Source organism: Pan paniscus, chromosome 5 (assembly GCF_029289425.2).
Source record: "Pan paniscus chromosome 5, NHGRI_mPanPan1-v2.0_pri, whole genome shotgun sequence".
NCBI lineage: Eukaryota > Metazoa > Chordata > Mammalia > Primates > Hominidae > Pan > Pan paniscus.
In genome coordinates this window covers 120,425,315-120,446,129 of record NC_073254.2, presented here as the reverse complement: position 1 = coordinate 120,446,129, position 20,815 = coordinate 120,425,315, and the positions used below count along the sequence as shown (strand labels likewise).

Below are 20,815 nucleotides of genomic sequence, written 5' to 3'. Positions count from 1 at the left end.
GGTGTGTGGAGGTGGTTTACGGGGTGTAGAGGCTGGAGAAAGTCCCCTTTGTAAAAAGATTCTTGGGGACTTGAAATCTATTACTGCATAGGGGGTAGGACACTGTTGTCTTTCTTATCTAAGTATAGTGTATTGAAGTATGGGACAGTGAAAAGAGTAAGAGTTCTGGAATTACATGTCCCCTCTTAAACTTCACAATCATGCAACTTTGGGCAAAAAAATTTTTTGAACCTTATTTGTTATGTCTGTAAAGGGATTAATAATACTTTTAAGATGTTGTTAGCATTTAATGAAACAATGTGTACGGAATCTGCATAGTGACGAATGCATAGCAAGTGTTTTATAATGGTAACTATTGTTGTAATGGGTATTAGTTAGCATAAGCAAATCATATAGTAAGTTGCTTCTTAATACATCACAGTTCTTTTCCTTTTTCCTAAATAACTTATTTACTAAGGGAAACAGTAATGTTTTCCTTCTTTGAACTCCTACTTTGTTTTTCTCTCTATTCAGGTCTTTGCCTTTTCTAAAGTGTATTAAAGTTATATTCTGTGCATTATTTATATCCCTCTTAATGTGAACACCTTGAAGGGGGGGCTGTATTTCTCCTATCACCTGGCATGCCGCCTTGCAAAGCAGGCACTTAATAAATATTAGAATGAATGTTAGAATGAATTTTTGTAAATAGATCCCATTGGGTGCATATTAAGCCCCAAGGGATGGCTCAGGCCTTTAACCTGATGAATTATCAGTCTGTTCTAGAAGGAATGATTCTGTTATAAGCTGAATTCCAGAGGAGAGCTGGGGGACTGTGGATGTCATCTGAAATCCAGATTTGGCAGTCATGTGAGCTTTTTGCTTGCCAGCCTCAGCCCACCTTTGGTGGCTGGCATTTGGTTGCATGTTTCATGAGAACAAGGGCATCCATCATCTGACTCATATTTTAATTTGCAAAATGAATGCTTGTTTTGAAAATTAAAACTTAAATATGAAATTGAGGTAAATTAAGGTGCACAGTATTCAGAATGACAAAAAATTTTCTAAGAAGAAAGAGGTTTCAGGAAAATTAAAGCTAGATTTTTACTGAACTTTCTTAATTGATATAATCTAATGAAAATAAAGGAATAACTCAGTTTCTCAGCTTTAAGTATAAGAGAAAACATTGTTATCTTTTCAAAGGAAGAAAAGCAAATACTCTCTAGCTCATAAAGCATGACTGTTTTACTTGAAAACAGTCAATACCGGCCGGGCGCGGTGGCTCACGCCTGTAATCCCAGCACTTTGGGAGGCCGAGGCGGGCGGATCACGAGGTCAGGAGATCGAGACCATCCTGGCTAACACGGGAAACCCCGTCTCTACTAAAAATACAAAAAATTAGCCGGGCGTGGTGGCGGGCGCCTGTAGTCCCAGCTACTCGGGAGGCTGAGGCAGGAGAATGGCATGAATCCAGGAGGCGGAGCTTGCCGTGAGCCGAGATCATGCCACTGCACTCCAGCCTGGGCGACAGGGCGAGACTCCGTCTCAAAAAAAAAAAAAAGAAAAAAAAAAAAAGAAAGAAAAAAGAAAAGAAAATAGTGTCAATACCAAGAAAGGCTAGGAGAACCATCCACAGGCTTGCCTGAAACCTAATTGACCATGATTCTCCCTCCTCGCCACTCTTAAAACACATCTGTAGGCTCTTAATCAAAGTGTAAATGATAAAAACTGTTGGTACCAAACTACCTTCAGCTTTGAAAACTGGAGTATTTGGAAGAAAAGGCCCTACTATTTAGATGACTGGCTAGTGGCCTGATTTCTTTCTGCAGTTGGGAATATTGATTTTTTTTAATCCTTTAACATATATATCTTATCTTTTCCTGCCTATAAGATGGTACTGAAAACATGGTTTTTCTAGACAATATAGTCTACAGCAGAAAATAATTTTTACAAGATGGTAACCATTTCTGTTTACCTAAGTGAAAGTGATTAATCAAGGACCTTTACATGACACATACATATCTGTACCATTTGTATTTTTTAGTGCTGTTATACATATTATTTATTTGATTCTTACTGCAATCCTATAAGGTAGTCTGTTCCTATTCTACAAATGGGAAAACCAAGGACCAAGAAACGTGATCCTTTGCACAAGTCATATGAAATGGCAGTAGATCAGGATACGCCCATGTCTGAATCCAAGATTTGTTTGTACTGAAATTGCTAGTTGATAACTTTATATTTTCATATGCAAAATATTAACAGTCAGAAATAAAAACAAAGATTTAAACAATTAAATTATAGCTTTATTAAAACAAGTTTCCATTTCTTCAGAAAAATGTTGTTTAAAAAAGGGCTTTGTCTGAAATGATTCTATAAAAATAAGACATAAGTTTACTATATGGGATTTTTCTGATGTTCAAATATTTATTTTAAAATGATTACATACTTTAAGAATAGTTGCAAGAATAGTATAATTGTACACTAGGTTCACCAGTGCTTAGCATTTGCCACATTTGCTTTACCATTTTTTTCTCTTTCCCTTCCCTCTGCCCTCATTATTATTTATTTTTTTGAACCATTTTAGAGTAGGTTACATATGTCATGCCTCTACCTAAACCTTAATACATCGATGTGTATTTCCTAAGGACAAGAATATTCTCTTATATAACCACAGCACAATTATCAATATCAGAATATTTAACATTCATAAGATGCTTTTTATCTAATCTTACAGGTGTAAGATGTAAGATTTCTCCAGTAACGTCCCTAATAGCATTTGTTATTTTCTCTCTAGTACAAGACTTAGTCCAAGAGTCTATATTGCATTTAATTTTCATGCCTCTTTCATCTCCTTTAATCTGAATAGTTCTTTAGCCTGGCCTTTTCTTTCATATTATTGGCATTTTTGAAGAACACAGCCCAGTTATTTTACAGAATGTTCTTCAATTTGAGTTTGTGTGCTTATTCTTCATGGTTAGATTCTGGTTATACATTATCCACGATCCACTGGAATACTTCATTAGTGAGGTTGTGTCTTCGGAGTGTCTGTCACATCCAGAGGCACATGATGTCCATCTGTTCTGAGTTGGGTGGTGATGTTAATTTTGATCACCTGGTGAAAGTGTCATTTGGTTTCTTTACTGTATAGCTGTTTTTTCCCCTTCTAATTAAAAAGCAATCTGTGGGGAAACCCTTTAAGACCATAAAAATAGCCTATTTCTCAACAGTTTTTCCCCGAGATTTATCATCCATGATCATCTGTGCCCAAATAAATCTTTATTGAGGTGATTGCAAAATGTATATTTTCTACCTCAACTACTCCCTCCATATTCATCAGTTGGCACTCTACTGTAAGGAAGATTCCTGTATGTTTCCCCATTTATTAGCTACTGTGTTTACCAGTTTGGACCCATGGATTTATTTAGTGGGTTACAATTTATTCATTACTGTCATTTACTTTTGCTTAAGTTTTTCTGTATTTGGCCAGAGGCAATTCCTTCAAGCTGGCTCCTGTGTCGTTTTGACATGTCCCTATCATTCCTATGTAAAGCTATTCAAAGCTGTGTATCTCATAGGTCTGGATATGCAGTTTTTACCTCCAGAATTCTGTATTTAATTTATGTAATTTGTGTTTGCCTATTTTCCCCAAGGATTATTTAGAAGTTTTTTTTTCAGGTTGAAGCGTTTTTTTAAATTTTGTTTTTAATTTCCATTTTTATGCATTGTGATCAAAGGGTGTTGTTTATATTTCTACTCCATGAAATTTACTGAGGTTTTCTTTGTTACCTAATATTTGCTTGATTTTGATGATTGGGCATCTACATCAAGAAGCTTTCTTCTTTATTATCAGTATGTGAAGTGATATGTAGCCATACAATTTAACTGATTGGTTTTCTTTTTTTTTAAGTCTTCTGTTGTCTTTATTATTTTAAAATTTACTTTACTCTGTTACTAAGAGTGGTATGTTAGTCTTTTATTTGTCAGGATGTTTCTATATCTCCTTCATATCTCCTATAGTTTTTGCTTCATGTAGATGGCATTGCAATGTTATTTGGTGCATAAATATTCATAACATTTCTATCTTCTTTGTGAATTCTGGCTTTTAGCAACATAAAATGTCTTTTGTTTTGTTTGTTTTATTTAATGCTTTTTTTAAAGCCTGAGTTCTACTTTGCTTGGTTTTACAATCCAAACTCTTGGTTTCTTATTGTCTACATTTGCCTTGTTTATGTTTGCCTTTCCCTTTATTTTTAGCCTTTTGAAACTGTGTTTTAGGCATGTCACATGATCAATATAGAATTGGGTTTGCTCTATAAATTATCAGAAAATTCTTTTCTGAAATTGGTGATTTAAGCCAATTCACATTTATGGATGGGGTTGATATGTTTGACTCAATGCTGTCATATTATTTAATACTTACTGAATGCATTATGCTATATTTAATGTGTTTTCTTGATTTGTCTATTTTTCTGTTTTTAATCAAATTGTAATTTTGATGTACTTCTAAGTTAAAATGTAGGTATCACAGAAAGTGCCCATTTACTCATTATCTGGTTTCCCCAGTGGTAACATCTTGCAGAGCTGTAGTACAATGTCACAACCAGGATGTTGCATTATTACTATCATCATATAGAACAATTTCACTACCACAAGGATCTCTTATGTTGCCTTTTTATGACCACATCTACTTCTCTCCTACTCCTGCTTTTGTCATTAACCCTAGCAAGCACTAATCTGTTCTTCATATCTGTAATTTTGTCATTACAAGAATGTTGTAGAAATGGAATCATATAGCCTTTTGGATTGACTTTTTTCACTCAGCATAATTCACTGGAGATTCATCCACATTGGTGCATGCATCAATGGTTCATTCTTTTTTATTGTTGAGTAATATTGCCTGGTATGAATATATCATATTTTGTTTAACCATTCATCTTTTGAAGGAAATCTGAGTTGTTTCCAGTTTTTGGTTATTAAAAATAAAGCTATAGCAACTCCATAACAACAAAAGCAACTCAATTCAAAAATGGGAAAAGGACTTGAGAATAGACATTTCTCCAAAGATTTACAAATGACCAATATGCCTACAGAAGGATGCTCAACATCACTAATCATTAGAGAAATGCAAATCAAAACTGCAGTGAGACACCTCTCACACCCATTAGGATGGCTACTACTACTACTACACACACACACACACACACAATAACAAGTGTTGGTGAGGATGTAGATACATTTGAACCCGTTGTACTATTAATGGGAATGTAAAATGGTGCAGCTTCTATGAAAAACAGCATGGCAGGTCCTCAAAGAATTCAAAATAGAATTATCATATGATGCAGCAATCCCATTTCTGGTAATATACCCTAAAGGATTAAAAACAGAGTCTCAAAGACATATTTGTACACCCATGTTCATTGTAGCTTCATAGTCAAAAGGTAGAAGCAACCCAAGTGTCATCAATGAGTGAATGGATAAACAAATCATGGTATATACAATAGAATACTCTCCAGTTTTAAAAAGGATGGAAATTTTGACATCTGTTTAAACATGGAAGAACCTTCAGAACATAATGCTAAGTGAAACAAACCAGTCACGAAGAGACAAATACTCTATGAATTTACTTACGTGAGGTACCTAAAATAGTCAAAGTAATAGAGACAGAAATTAGAATGGTGGTTGTTAAGGAACTGAAGGGAAGAGGGAATGGGGAGTTATTGTTTAATGGGTACAGAGTTCAGTTTTGTAAAATGAAGAGTTCTGGAAATGAATGGTAGTGATGGTTGCATGGCACCATGAATGTACTTAATGCCACTGAACTGTATACTTAAAAATGGATAATAGTAAATTTTATGTTACTTGTATTTTTCCACATTGAAAAAGAAAGGAAACAATTAAAGAGGACTTGGAAGTGGAGGGAGGTAGCTGCTATAAATATTCGTGTGCAAGTTTTATATGAATATAGTTTTTATTCCTCTGGGATAAATTTCCAGGATTACATATAGTAATTGCACATTTAGTTTTTAAGAAGCTGCCAAACTGTTTTCTAGACTAGGTACACCATTTTATATTCCCATCAGCATTGTATGAGTGATCCAGTTTTCCTACATCTTTGCCAGCAATTGGTGTTGTCATTATTTTTTATTTTAGCCAGCCTGATAGGTGTATCGTGATATTTCATTGTGGTTTTAATTTGCATCTTCCTAGTCACTAATGATGTTGAACATCTTTTCATATGATTATTTGCCATCTGTATATCCTACCCAGTGAAGTGCCACTTCATATCTTTCACTCTTTTTTGTTGTTCTTGTTGTTGAGTTTTGGGAGTTCTGTATACATTCTAGAGGCTAGTCTTTTGTTAGATATGTAGTTTGTAAATGCTTTATCCCTTCCTGTAGCTTGTCTTTTCATCCTCTTCACGGGGTCTTTTTTGGAGCAAAAGTTTTTAATTTTGATCCAGTTCAATATATCTTTTTTTTCTTTTATGGATTGTGTTTTTGTTGTCAAGTCTAAAAACTCCTTACCTAGTCCTAGATCTTGAGGATTTTCTTTTATGTTATTTTCTAAAAGCTTTATAATCTTATGTTTTGCATTTAAGTCTGTGAACCTTTTGAGTTTTTTTTATATAAGCTGTGACACTCAGGTTGAGATTTATTTGATTTTTGCCTATGAGTGTCCAATTACTCTAGCGCCATTTGTTGAGAAGTTTATGTTTCCTTCACTGAATTGTCAAAAATCAGTTGAGCATATTTGAAGTTTGTCACATTTTCTGCCTCCAAGTAATGCTGATAGTATGGGTCATGTGTGACTTAATTTGTGCTTCTTAATGACCTTATAGGTCTTAAGGGCAGAATATGTGGACAGATCCAGATTACAGTGGTTGCCATTATCCTTCAAACTCAGAAGACTCTAGAATATAATTCATTGACCAAAAGGCAGCATGTAATTCCTAATGAAATTGTGTCATAACGGGATACTTGGAGGGAAAATTGGCCTTATAGTAAAATTATAATTTACACAATAACTTTCTTTTTATAGTTATGACAATAAAAATTTGTAGGCTTGGATTATTGTTCTCAATAATTATTTTCTTCCAATAACTGAGATGTAGGGACAGGCACAGGAATCAAACATTTCAAAACTAAAAAGGATACCAAATAGTTATTATATTGTACAGAGTATTAGAGCTGAAAGACAAGTTAGATAAAGTCTAATCAAACCCACTACTGCATTTTTATGCAGCATTCATTCATTGCACCGCACACACTACATATATTGGCTGGCTGCCTTCCTCTCTTTCTGCCTTCTCTCTTTCCTCAAATATTTAATGAATACCTGAAATATTTTGGATCAAGTAATGCGGCTGTAGTGTCCTCAATAGAGTTTACATCAAGTGCAGTTCATTTTAAAGGGATGAACGTGGCTCAGAGTTTTGATGGTGCCCACTGGTGCAAATTTATAGGTCTTGAAAACAAAGGTTTACTGTGAGACTTTTCCTCTGTATCTCCTAAGCAGTGTGAGGTCTTGGACTAACTGAACCACCCAACTTCTGCCTGCTTGAATATCTCAGGGCAATGCGCTTGGTATTCTTGTAGTTTCCTGCCTATTGACAAGAGGCTTATCCTTCAAATTCTTCTTTGGGTGCTCTTGAAATGTATACCTCCTGTATGCCCAGGTTGTCTCTTGTTGAATTTTCATTGTGATTGAAGGACAGAATGTTCTTCTCTGTTGCGCCAATAGCACTTTCCCATACACACTCAGGGAAAGCTTTTCCCCCTCTTAACAGGGCTCAAAAGTCTTGACTGGAGTACCTCAGAAATAGACCTGGTTTATACTTTTATAAAAACAAGCAGAATCTGGGCAACTCCTAGCTTGGAATAACACTGATGGTCTGAGTTTCTCTGAGGCAAGCACATGGATGGTACTCTCAAGGAACACATGTATAGCACTTGGATCCCCACTCAGTAAGGTGAGGAAGCGCCAGCCCTGCTTTGGTGAAAGTGAAGGTGATATCTTGTGAAAAGAGAGTCTGGGTTCACTGGAAGAAGAGGATGATGGCATGCGGAAGGCATGATGTAGGTACCGAGCCCCAGGATGCCTTGATGTCTCCTATTCTACAACCCTGCAGGGAGATAAGGTGGATTTTCTAATTTTTTTTCTTGATGGAATATGCTGATAGTCCGTATGTGTAGGTGGAAAATAATTAAAGTAATAATTAAAAATGGCAAAGGAAAAATTTTGACCTGGAATTTGCACAGGACTCTGTTCTGAGCATGCTATATTGGCATACTTTGGAGGTTCCCCAGAGGAACCTGTGTAGTTCATCTCTCTGTCCCCAACAGCCCTCAGCTGAGTTGCCTCTTTTTACTGAAATGGGAAGACCCAGGATTCTTATTCCCACAGGGTGGGCCTAGTGGTGAGGGGAAAGTTTGTTTTGTCCTGTGAAGTTCTCATCATGGGCGACAAGGGAACAGCAGTGGAGCCTAGGAATTTTTCTTCTTCCCTCCACAACACCACATGTGCCCACCCCTGTTTATTCTGGGGTAAGAAATAAAAGTCTAAAATGGACTTGTATTTTGGTTCCTGGGACTGTGAAACAGTTCCTGCCCCTTCACTGCAAATCTCCCTAATATTGGATCTTTTTTTCTCTCCTTTTTTCGTTAGCACTGTTTTATCTGAAATGTAAAATCATGGTTTCAAGTGCAGTCTTTGAGACCAGATAGACTGTGAGGTGGCTGTGTCATCTTATTAAAACTTGTAGTAATGTCCTTTCTTCCTGTATTAAATGGAGCTATATTATGTTCTGGTGGTTGTGAGGATTAAACGACAAAATGTATATGGAATGATTAAATGACAAAATGTATATGGAATGTATATGGAATATTGCCAGACACATAGTAAGCTCTCAATAAATGGCATCCATCATTATCATAGTAGGTAATCTCTTTACAATACCTAGAATTGTTTGGCATTAGGCAACCAAAAACTGGTAAAAATTATTGTTATATTACTGATTTTAGTGGCTTGTGAGGGCCTTCAAACTGAGCACACTTCCTAGGGAGATCTATCAAGCATTTTATGTTCTCTTTCAAAATCTGACCAAATAGTCTGGGAGTAGATAAGCCATTTAATTCCAACAAGGCACAGCAATGCCTGTGGCTTGTTATTTTCTGGTGACCCTATGCATATTTCAAGTTTTATCTTCTAAACAAGAGGCACATCCTAGTGAAGAGGCCCAACTCTTATATAGGATAAGACTTCTTAAGAGTTACATTGCAATTGAATTAGGTAAGCGTTTATTAACTATTCTGCCATCTATCCAGCATGGCCCTCAGAGAGTTAACAGAGTTAACTTAATGAAGATTAAGTTTCAGGAGATTGGAGCCTTAAACCTTAGGTTTTTGTTTGTTTTAATTAAGAAAAAATGTAGGCTAGGTGTTGTGGCTCATACCTCATAATCTCAGCACTTTAAAAGGCTGAGGCGGGAGAATTGCTTGAACTCCAGAGTTCAAGACCAGCTTGGACAACAAAGTAAGACCCTGTCTCTACCAAAGAATTTAAAAATTAGCTGTGTATTGTTGCACACCTGTGATCTCACCTACTCAGGAGGCTGAGATGGGAGGATTGCTTGAGCCCAGGAGGTGGAGGCTGCAGTGAGCCATGATCACACCACTGCACTCCAGCCTGGGGGACAGGGCCAGACCCTGTCAAAACCAAAAAATACATGGAAAGCAAATAGAAATAAAATATGGAACTTACTTGGAATCTCTCTTTGGCAATACTGTTAGGGTAGACGAAGAACCTGGGTCTGAATCTTGGTTGTGTCACCTGCTAACACTGTGGCTTTGGGCAAATCACTTTCTCTCTCTGAGCGTTAGCTTCTCTATCCATAAACTGGGGATACTAATAGCGCCATTAAGGGTTTACTGCAGGAGCTAAGTGGATAGTTCATATGAGGCACTTCATTCAGTGCCTAGTACTTCAGTCGATGGTTGCCATTATTATCTTTATCTCCTGCTTTCATCAACCAAAAGGATTTTCTTTGGAAGCATCATAATGAATTAAGTAATTCCAAGTTAGGTGTGCACAGCCATGATGCCAAAGCAACGGTTATTTTGACGACCTCAGGACAATGAGACCTTAAGGGTGCTTGTAGAGTAAATAAAGGCTGTTTTTTGTTTGTTTGTTTTCTCTTACTGATCGATTGATTTTTGAAATGGACTTTTCTCCCCTACTCGGTTTCAGTATTCGGGATTTCACACAGAAAGATCGGAATCTGATCATGACAGCCAGTGGGGCGGAAGTCCCTTGACGGACACGGCCTCTCCGCAGCTTCTGGACCCCGCCGATAGGCCTGGCTCCCAGCACGACGCATCGTGCGCCTACAGACAGTTTTCGGACCGCAGCTCTCTCTGCTATGGCTTTGCGCTTGACCACTCGAGGCTGGTGGAAGAGAGGCATTTCCATACCCAGGCCTGTGAAGGAGGCCGGTGTGAGGCAGGCAGGTACTTCCTGGGAACGCCGCAGGCCGGGAGGGAGCCCTGGTGGGGCTCTCGCGCAGCCTTGCCCCTGACAAAGGCCTCCCCAGAAAGCAGAGAAGCCTATGAAAACAGCATGCCTCACATCGCTTCAGTCCACAGGATCCATGGTAAGAGCAGGTGAAAGGGTTCCCGAACTCCAAGCATTAGGCCCTGGGCAGGTTCATCACATTGTGACACTAGAGTGAATGACCAAATAGTTATCTTCTTTGATTTACAAATCAGAACCAATGGGATTAAAAAAAAAGTTCACTCAGTTATTAATTTTGCTTGTATTTGCTAAATACATTTAGTTTTGACAAGTGAATAAAAATGATTCCTATTTTAAACATCAGAAAGTATAGAAATTACATAGTTTATTATTGAATATGTCTATTGAATTTGTAGTGTGTACGCATTTACATTCCTCATACATTATTTTCTTTTGTATTTTCGTGCTTCAAATGTGGACTTGAATAGTCGGTAGGCTCATTTGGTCATAGCAGTGTTTCTCAATGAGGGCACTATTGATATGTTGGAGAGGGCCAGTCTTTGTTTTATGGACAGTCACACATATCTCAAATGTTTAACCTTTCTGGGCATTAAATGCCAGTAACTTCCCCTTTCCCCATCATTATGACAACCCACAATGATGACCCCGTGAGTGAAGGATGAAGCAATATGTAGAATGCACTGGGATTTTCACCTTGGGATAATTACATGGCTTTATAAACACGTCGAAATGGACACCATAGCTAAAGCTTTGATTGTTGCTAATGCTTCCCTTTGTTCATTTCAAAGTAAACTGGTTAAGGAGAGCTCATTCCGTCCATCCCAAGCTTGGGTCCAGACCGGTCTTTGGAATCCTCCCTATTTCATTAAAAGTCAGTGACATTAGGATTGATCAGAAGGCCCCAATACTACTACTCTTGTCTTTAGAATGAGACATGTGCTAGACAATATTGTTTCCATTAATAAACCTTCCTGTCAGATACCACTCAGAAGCTGAGTAATTTTAATCTGTTTCTATTCTTGCTTTCTATTTTTCTGATTTTACTTTGAGTATCTCTAGTTTGGTAGACTGGTAATGGAAACCCAGAGCAAAGGGCAATTACTTGCCAAAGAATAGAGTTAAGTGAAAATCCTGGCTTAACCTACAGGATCTGGAAGAAAATATTAGAAATAAAACAAGAAGAAAAGATAAAAGGAAAGCAACGAATAGTGTGATCCAGGCTTTCTCTGCTGCATTAAGCAGTTTACAGCTTTCATATATTCCTACTTGTTTCTCTTCTCTCTTTTTATATTGACTTCAGACTGTTTTGAGAATAATTTGATTTATGGAATATACTTTGGATGCACTACTCCTCCATATTTTATCTCTTTCCTTGGCTCCAAACAGGTTGTTATTAAAATTATAAATATTGTCTAAAAAAAATTTTTTTTGAGACAGAGTTTCGCTCTTGTCGCCTAGGCTGGAGTGCAATGGCGCGATCTCGGCTCACTGCAACCTCTGCCTCCCGGGTTCAAGCAATTCTCCTGTCTCAGCCTCCCAAGTAACTGGGATTATAGGTGCCTGCCACCACGCCCAGCTAATTTTTGTATTTTTTAGTAGAGACGGGGTTTCACAATGTTGGCCAGGCTGGTACTGAACTCCTGACCTCAGGTAATCCATCCACCTGGGCCTCCCAAAGTGCTGGGATTACAGGTGTGAGCCACCATGCCCGGCCTTATTCTTTACCTTACTTCAAAAACAATCTAAGGTAACTGAGTTACTATATGATTACCTGTAAAGCTGAGATGTTTACCCCTAAATTTGATAATATTTATGTTTTTATTTGGACAAGATTGTATCTATATCTATAATCTTCAGTTATATCCATCTATGCTTACATATATATCTATGTGAATAGATGTATATTTTTAACCTTCAAATACTCTAAAAATGAACATTAGAGCTTTATTGTAACCGTACTTAAGATATATTAGAGCTTTATTTTAACTCTACTTAAGATATATTTAGCAATACTAACATTTTAGGTTATTTATTTGGAAGTGAGAGAATAGTTCAGCCTGTATCATTATTTCCCTCAAATCCAATCAAAAACATTTTTCAAGCATCAATTTAATATGGCACTGCTCTACAGAATAACATAAACCAAATTCTATGCATTCTTCTCTTATTTCCAGTCAGACAGGTCTAATAACATATATCCATGGAGAAGTATAAACACACTTTACCATTTTGCTAATTTTCATTCACAATGAACAAGGTTTATCTTCTAAGAAACTTGTTATAAACTTGGTCTGCATTTAAAATTCACTGATTTTATATGAATCCAGTACAGAGAGTTGACACATAGAGTGTCATGTGTCACTCATGTGCTCACATCATGTGAGCCTGTTTCAAATATTGGTGCATATATTAAAAATGAAAGATATAAAGTTTATTTTAATAGGTAAAGGAAATATACTTATTTTGAGGGTGAATTCTGAGATCACTTACTTTTGACTTTTTCTAATTTTTAGGGCGAGGTCATTGGGATGAAGATAGTGTGGTCAGTTCTCCAGACCCTGGGTCGGCCAGTGAATCAGGTGACCGATATCGTACTGAGCAGTATCAAAGTAGCCCACATGAACCCAGCAAAATTGAAACTCTTATAAGAGCCACTCAGCAAATGATTAAAGAAGAAGAGAACAGATTACAGCTAAGGAAAGCCCCCTCAGACCAACTGGCTTCCATTAATGGGGCTGGGAAAAAACACTCCCTGTGTTTTGCAAACTACCAACAGCCCCCACCAACAGGTGAAATCTGCCATGGCTCTGCTCTTGCCAACACTTCACCATGTGACCATATCCAGCAGAGAGAGGGAAAAATGTTGAGCCCCCATGAAAATGACTATGACAACAGTCCCACCACACTATCTCGGATAAGTAGTCCCAATTCGGATCGCATTTCAAAATCCAGTTTGATCCTAGCTAAAGACTATCTGCATTCGGATATATCTTCTCATCAGACAGCAGGAGACCACCCTACTGTCTCTCCAAACTGCTTTGGCTCTCACCGGCAGTATTTGGACAAGCATGCTTACACATTAACTGGATATGCCCTGGAGCACTTATATGACAGCGAAACCATTAGAAACTATTCCTTGGGCTGTAATGGCTCACACTTTGATGTAACTTCCCATCTGAGGATGCAACCAGACCCAGCACAAGGACACAAGGGAACATCTGTTATAATAACCAACGGAAGCTGATGTTTTGCTGAAATATTTTGTTCTTTAAGGATCTCTGAAACATATTTATAGTTTAATACCCCATTACCAGCATTTACTATGTCACAGATTGTTAGAGAGTATAACTTAAGTTACTGGGTATTTGATATGTGTTCCTATAAAATCAAAGAAAACATAGCACTAGCATTCAGGGTTATACACAGAAAAGGGAGCTAAATTGAATACACAAATTTCCCCTCTAATTATATGGGAACCAGAATAGGTAAATTTTGACTTGAAAAATATTCATGTAGATCAAGTGTGCATATATACTACATGAGAGGACTGATGAATGACAACATTGCATTGTGACTATCCAGTGATCCTCATACACACAAACTATTACTTACAAACTGCGGTATACATTTTACATATGGAAATATAGGCTATGTAATGTAAATACATCAAAAATGGGTAATTTTCTTTGACTCTGTCACACTAAACTTCTTAACGAAATTTCCATTCCCAAAATAACTGAGAAAGAGAGAGATACATCTTATAAACTGACTTCTTTGTGGTTTCAAATCAGCCAGCTCATTTGGTTCAGGCATAAATTAGAGAAATGGTTCTGGATATGGTGGAAAAATGAGTTTTCACCTGGTATCCATTATAAACAATCAGGAAGAGGTAATTTTTCACCTTGCTTTTCAGTTAGACAAGGACCAGGATTGCACTGACATGGCGCTGAGGGTTTTTCTAAGTAAGAACACTGAGATATTGGGACACACATCAAAAACCTGGAGTGCTCAATTGGAAGTAGTTCTATGAATATGGAAAGGCCAGAGGCAGAGTGAAATAAAATGATATCTCAAAGTTTAACACAATTTAAGGGCTCAGCATAAGTAAACAACATATTTGGGGTTTGCTTGTAAAACCAACTAAATAAAAAATTCAAACCAATTCACCCAGAAAAAAGACCAATAGGTGCAAAAATAAAAGGAAAACCAGTGAAGTGCCACATGACAGCAGTGTTAAGTGTTTGAAAATGTTTCAAAGCACATATGTGCCAATGTGACAACATGTGGAAAGCCTCAGGAGAGAGTCTAAGATAAAAGCTTAGGCTGATAGACAAGTAGTTAAGAGCTAAGAGCAGTACTCTGAAGGAATAGGCAAAATGTTTATTTTCCTTATTGTTTGTAAACAACAAACTTGGTCTTACATCTGTGTGGTATAGTAGAAAGGCCAGCTGACTAGATCTCTGGATTCTAATTTTGGCCCTACCTGTAACTTAATTTTGTGACCACAGTTGTACCATTCACCGTGCCTGGGCTCTAGTTTCCTGGTTTGTAAGGCAGCCCCAGCGTTCATGTTCTGTGATAGAGCAGAACTGAGCTTATTACCTAATTAACTCTCTGCTATGAGTTGTCAAGACTGATCATTCTGTTTTTTCTGTACACAGAAGTTTAGATGCTTTGTGACTTAAGCAGGTGTGTGGGCTCCTTTAGGCAGGTTACAGTTAACTTTCTAGATTTAGCCAAAATGTAGTTGGTAGAAATTTATGACAGAGAAGAAAAATAGCAAGATTTATTTAATGCTCTATTCTCTAGTAATTAAAGCAAAATGATATGTGATTAGAGAGATTTCATAGATAATATTTCCTAGGAGTCCCGTTCCCAAAACTCTTGCCATATTTAAGGAAGGGAATGTACTGGCAGAACTTGACTTACAATTTTGGAAACAGAACATGAAATTGAATACTCAGGGATTAGTAGTATATTTTCATCATTTAACACAGTTATTTCACAGTCCATAGGTAGGTGACAATCTGAACGATAATATGAAAGATGAGTACTGGGTTGTTTGTATATGAAAGGAGAGGCTACATAAAATTAAATAATGTTAACATTTGTGCTGTAAATGCAAAAAAGTGCAAGTAAGTGAGAAAGTTAGTGGTTATATATATTTTCAAAAAATTCAAAGTGCAGTTGACCCTTGAATAACATGGGTTTGAACTGTGCAGATTCACTTATGTGTGGTTTTTTTTCCAATCAAATGCAGATAAAAAACCCAGTATTTGGAGAAATGTGAAACCTGAGTATACAGAGGGCTGATGTTTTGTATAAGTGAGCACCACAGGGCCAACGGGCAGGACTTGAGTATGTGAGAATTTGATTATATGGGGGTAATCCTGGAACCAACTCCCTGTTTATACCAAGGGGGGACCATACAATAAAAACTAAATTTTGAATTATACAAACAAGAGTATTTAGTAATTTTGAGAAAATTATTTATGAGAAATCTTGGAATACATAAAATGGAGTTTTGATCAATTTGCAACATGAAGTAATGTCTTAAGAATGCTAAAGGTTTTGTAGAATTCTGTAGATTGATAGAAGTTTGGAAGAAAAAATATTTGATGAATATGGTGTATTTTGGAAAGGTAATTTTCACAGATGGGTATTTCTGATGGCTATATATTCTACCAAATGTGCCAGGGACAGAAGCTAAAAGAAATGGAAACTTAAGAACCAGGGAAAATGAACTGATATTAAAGAAAAGGCTGTCACTAAAGGAATTTCAGTGGAATTTTTAAATGGAAGATAGTTAACTGGTGAGAGGAAGAAATTATGAATTTCACAGATGAGAGTAATCAGAATGAATAATGCTCTTTAAAATGACATGACCAATATTTTTAAGAGAATACAGAATTAACTAAATTATATATTGATTCAAAATTTTGGTAGATTGACCCAGTTTTAAGTACATAACCATTTTAAAATTTACTGAATGTCAATAATTTTATAGTAGCAGTTTTATTACATTACATAAAATGTCATATTGACTCACTGTATTGTATAGCTTACATTTTTTGCAATATGGCATGATTATCACAAAATGACCCAAGGTAAGTTAAGACATTTGATGACAATGTACTTTCTTAATATACATGTGAATGTGTTAAAATGTGTTTATAATCTACATTATTTTGTTCTGTGCAGCAACATATTTCCTCATAATGAAGATGTCATCTGTGTCTTTTAAAAATAGTATATAAAATAACTACGTTCCCGATAATTTAATCAGTTAAACTTAATGTGGCTTTAGTTTTAATTCTTGATTTCCATAAGTTTACCAAATGTTGAGAAACATGAAACTTGATTGAAATAGATACAGAAGTATGATTTTCATATCACCTTGGGGATACATAAAAATGTGCTCTATCCAATTACTGGTATAATATGTATCAATTCATTAGATGATACATAGCTCATGGTTTTGTAGAATTCTGGTTTCTAGTGATAATAAGTATCTTTATTGCCCATTTCACCTGCCATACCTACTTTAAAAATTTGGATGACCAAAGAAGTGAATGAAGTTTCCCCAATCTTTCTTGGGAAAATTCTGTTTAAATTGTTATTGGGAATATATAGATTTGATGTGTTATTTTGGGATGCATAATATTAATGTCACAATCACTACAGGTCAGATATTTAGGTGTGCTTCGGTCCACAAGTCTTTTGTCATATTGTGCTCGCTTACCTAAACTGTAATTGCCTGATAAAAGATAATATGAGAGTGCTGAGGTGACATTCAAAATGAGACAGGATGCAATAAATGATTGCCTTCAGTATTTACACAGAAAAACCACTTGCTCTTTCTTGGTTATATTTTATAGGGCTAGAGTGTTTCCATCGGGCACTATTCTTAATTCACTCTATACCGTGTTGTCACATGCTGCCTCTGGGCAGAGAATCCCACTTAAAATAAGCTTTAGGGGATCTTCTAGAAAAGGGTAGTGTGCTCCAATTTTTATTTCTCCTTCTTATTGGGGATGAGGATCAATTATAGTACAAGACCATTTGGAAAATATGCATAGATATTTTAAAATGAAATACAAGATTTCCGCCCTCAAGATCTAAACCAAGTAAGTTTGATGGATGGCAGCACAGATAAAGAAATCTTCTGAATACACATTTGATTTTTATAGCTCTCTCTTTCAAGAGTAGGATATTACTAAGATATTCAGTGCAATCTATCAGTCCTAGTAGTATTTAGAAGTGACAGAGTGAATGCTGATATTTGGAAAATTGAGCATTTGACCATTTTGGGGTCACTCACCTGGCCTAGTGGAATAGCTTACACTTTAATACAACCAAACGCAGTCTTTCTGATAAAATGTTTGAATGCCCAGATTTGGTTCCCTAGTTCACTCAAATCATAGATGTTGACATACATCCTGTTTTCATAATGATTTTAAAAAGAATGTAAATCCTGTGGTCCTCCAAATAAATGATTCAACGTTTATGTAAATGTCAAGTTTTTGTGAATAGGGATTTATGTCTAAGACAGAAAAATCTATTGAACTAGTTCTTACTGTGGAACTAATTGTGGATAAAACATTCGTTATCATCTAAATTTTAAATGAATGACAACAGTTATGGACACATGCAAAAGGTATCAGACATAGAAAATATTCTTGGGGGAAATTTCTGTGTGGTGCTAATTTCTTGTAAGGGTTGTACGGATAGTGCTTAACTCAAAAAGTGAGAGTGTGGTCATTGCCAAATAGGGGTTTGCTCAGAGTTCCTTCTCTAGGACTGTATGCAGAAAGCATACACACACACATACACACACAGAAAAATATGATTTTTATATCATATTCATGAAAATGTGCCATATCCAATTATAACACACACACACACACATAAATAAATAAATGATGGTTCACATAAGAAATCCTAATTGCTAATTTTAAACCAAACATTTGTAGTTTTGTTTATTGCAACTTTGCTGCATGGGACTTTGCTTTCATAAATCTATATGGGGTTGGGGTTAATTTGCCCTAATTTGCTGACCTGGGACACATGTAATCACTGTTAAACTTACACCCGGTAACCCTGATGTGTTTACATTTCAAAAGAAATGAAATTGGCCTGGAAAAACATTTTGGAAGTACTGTAAGTTTTTTTTCTTTTTTTTCCAAAGGGTAATATTTCAAAAAAGGAAACATTATGAGTAGACACTTCAAAAAAGATAAAATATTTTACATTTGTTTTTTGACTAATGTGCTATAAAAAGGATTATATTTGTGAGAAAAGATACTGATTGCCAATATTTCAAATACCGTCTTGCAATGTATAGTTTTTAGTGACATTGTAGTATAAAGCTGTAATTTGAAATTTTACTTTGGAATGTAAAGTAGAAAATATTAGCTATGTCAATGGTATCTTGCAAAGTGTTCCCATTTATAATTATTTATATTGTAAATAGCTTTCTGAAGTAAATTCGAAGTTAATGTGCATAAAATGTATTTATTATGTGAGGAATTTTTTGGTTTAAAATATAGTTACCAATATGCACTTTGAGTCTGGGTTATTCATTGAAAGAGAAATCTCTATAGGACAAAAAAGACTGTCAACTAAAAGAGTACTATAAAGAAACAGGAACCATTTTAGCTCTAGATTCTATTGGAATGGGTAGCACTAAACACACACACACACACACACACACAAATATGTACACACACATACTGTAAGAGACCTGGGAATGGAAGCATATACATATGTACAGCAACTATTAAATAATGGGTCTGTTTTTTATTAGACACTGGAGAATGGTTTTTCAATGTTTCATTAGGACAACTTACGCAGGACTTCTTTGTTAAATAAAGCAGAAAATTTGAAAGTAAAGATTACATTTTTAATGCCTCAGTGAAAAGAAAACCTATAATATTGAGATTATTTAACTTGTTGTCATTTAAAAATACTCTCTGAATAATTTTTGTTTTGGAATCCAAAGTATTTTAAAAATTCAGAATGAAGAATTAAGGTCAAACAAAAATAGATTGCCAGGTAGCAATCTATTCTACCTGGCAATCTATTTTTTTCTCTTTTAAGCATTTTCATAATGCCCAACATGCTTTTCTTTTTCTCCTCTGGGAATTTCTGATTTGCCCTGAAGTATTCAGAAATTGTCAACTATTGGCCAATTTAATGAACTACACAATATCTGTCTAATTCGATGGAAATATAGTTTGTATTTTATAAAGCATTTTTTATGAAGCTGAACAAAATATCAAGATATCATTGTTACTAATATTACAGCATTTATCAGATATTTTCCAATATGATTCTTTGAAATACTTGTTTTAGGGCTTTTGCTTCTGCAAATAAAATTGTTTTCACCTATTTTATTCTCCAAAATAACTGCACTTCCAATTTAATCCACAACTTTTATTGAATACCTATTATGTGTCCCAAATGGGATAGGCGCCAAGAATCTTTGTCATTGCAGGGTGTAATAAGAAAGTACATACAAGGGGTCTTTGATTTTCTCTATGTGCTTTGAAAGTGTAAATTCTTTAGATAATCATAAAAATAACAAGCATTTATTGAACTATCATGTGCTAGGCACTGAATCAAGCTCAGATCATCATAGAAGTCTGAATAAAGACCATCACAGAGGAAGATACCAATATGCTCCATTTGATTAATGAGGGAACTAAGACTCAAAGTCTCACTTGAGTAACTTAGTCACAAAGCTAGTAAGTGGTGAGATGAAATTTGAACTCAGGACGATTTACTCTAAAACTTTACCTAACTTCATTCTGCTTTCTTTATATATGTAATATAATATAATATTTCATATAATAAATCAGCCTGCAGGGATCAGTCTGTCTCTGGTTGCCATGGTAATCATGCAACCCACGGGTATTAGGAACTGAGGCAGCCTTCCAGGCCCACCCAGCCATCCTTTCTCAATTAACAAAATGCATGTTTCATATATATATATGTATGTATGTATGTATGCATGTATATATGTATGTGTATATATACATATGTATACATACATATATATGTATGTATATACACATATGTATTTACATATGTGTATGTATATATGTATACACATACATATATACTAACATACAAAATACATGTTTCATACATGTATGTATATATGCATACATACATATATATGCATACATACATACATATATGTATGTATATATGCATATGTGTGTGTGCATGTATATAAAGAAAGCAGAATGAAGTTAGATATAGTTTTCTTTTACCTAACTTCATTCTGCTTTCTTTATATAGA

The 20,815-nt window shown here is 35.7% G+C and overlaps 1 protein-coding gene across 1 annotated transcript in view; it reads left to right on the top strand.

Annotated features, from left to right (window-relative positions):
* SIM1 (SIM bHLH transcription factor 1) overlaps positions 1–14,686 on the top strand; it is a 75,373-nt gene extending 60,687 nt beyond the window's left edge. The window contains exons 11-12 of the mRNA XM_063605418.1: positions 10,225–10,627; positions 13,023–14,686. Coding sequence (XP_063461488.1) covers positions 10,225–10,627; positions 13,023–13,753 — 1,134 coding nt within the window. The 3' untranslated portion in view covers positions 13,754–14,686. The remainder of the gene's footprint in view (positions 1–10,224; positions 10,628–13,022) is intronic.
* Positions 14,687–20,815: the final 6,129 nt, after the last annotated feature.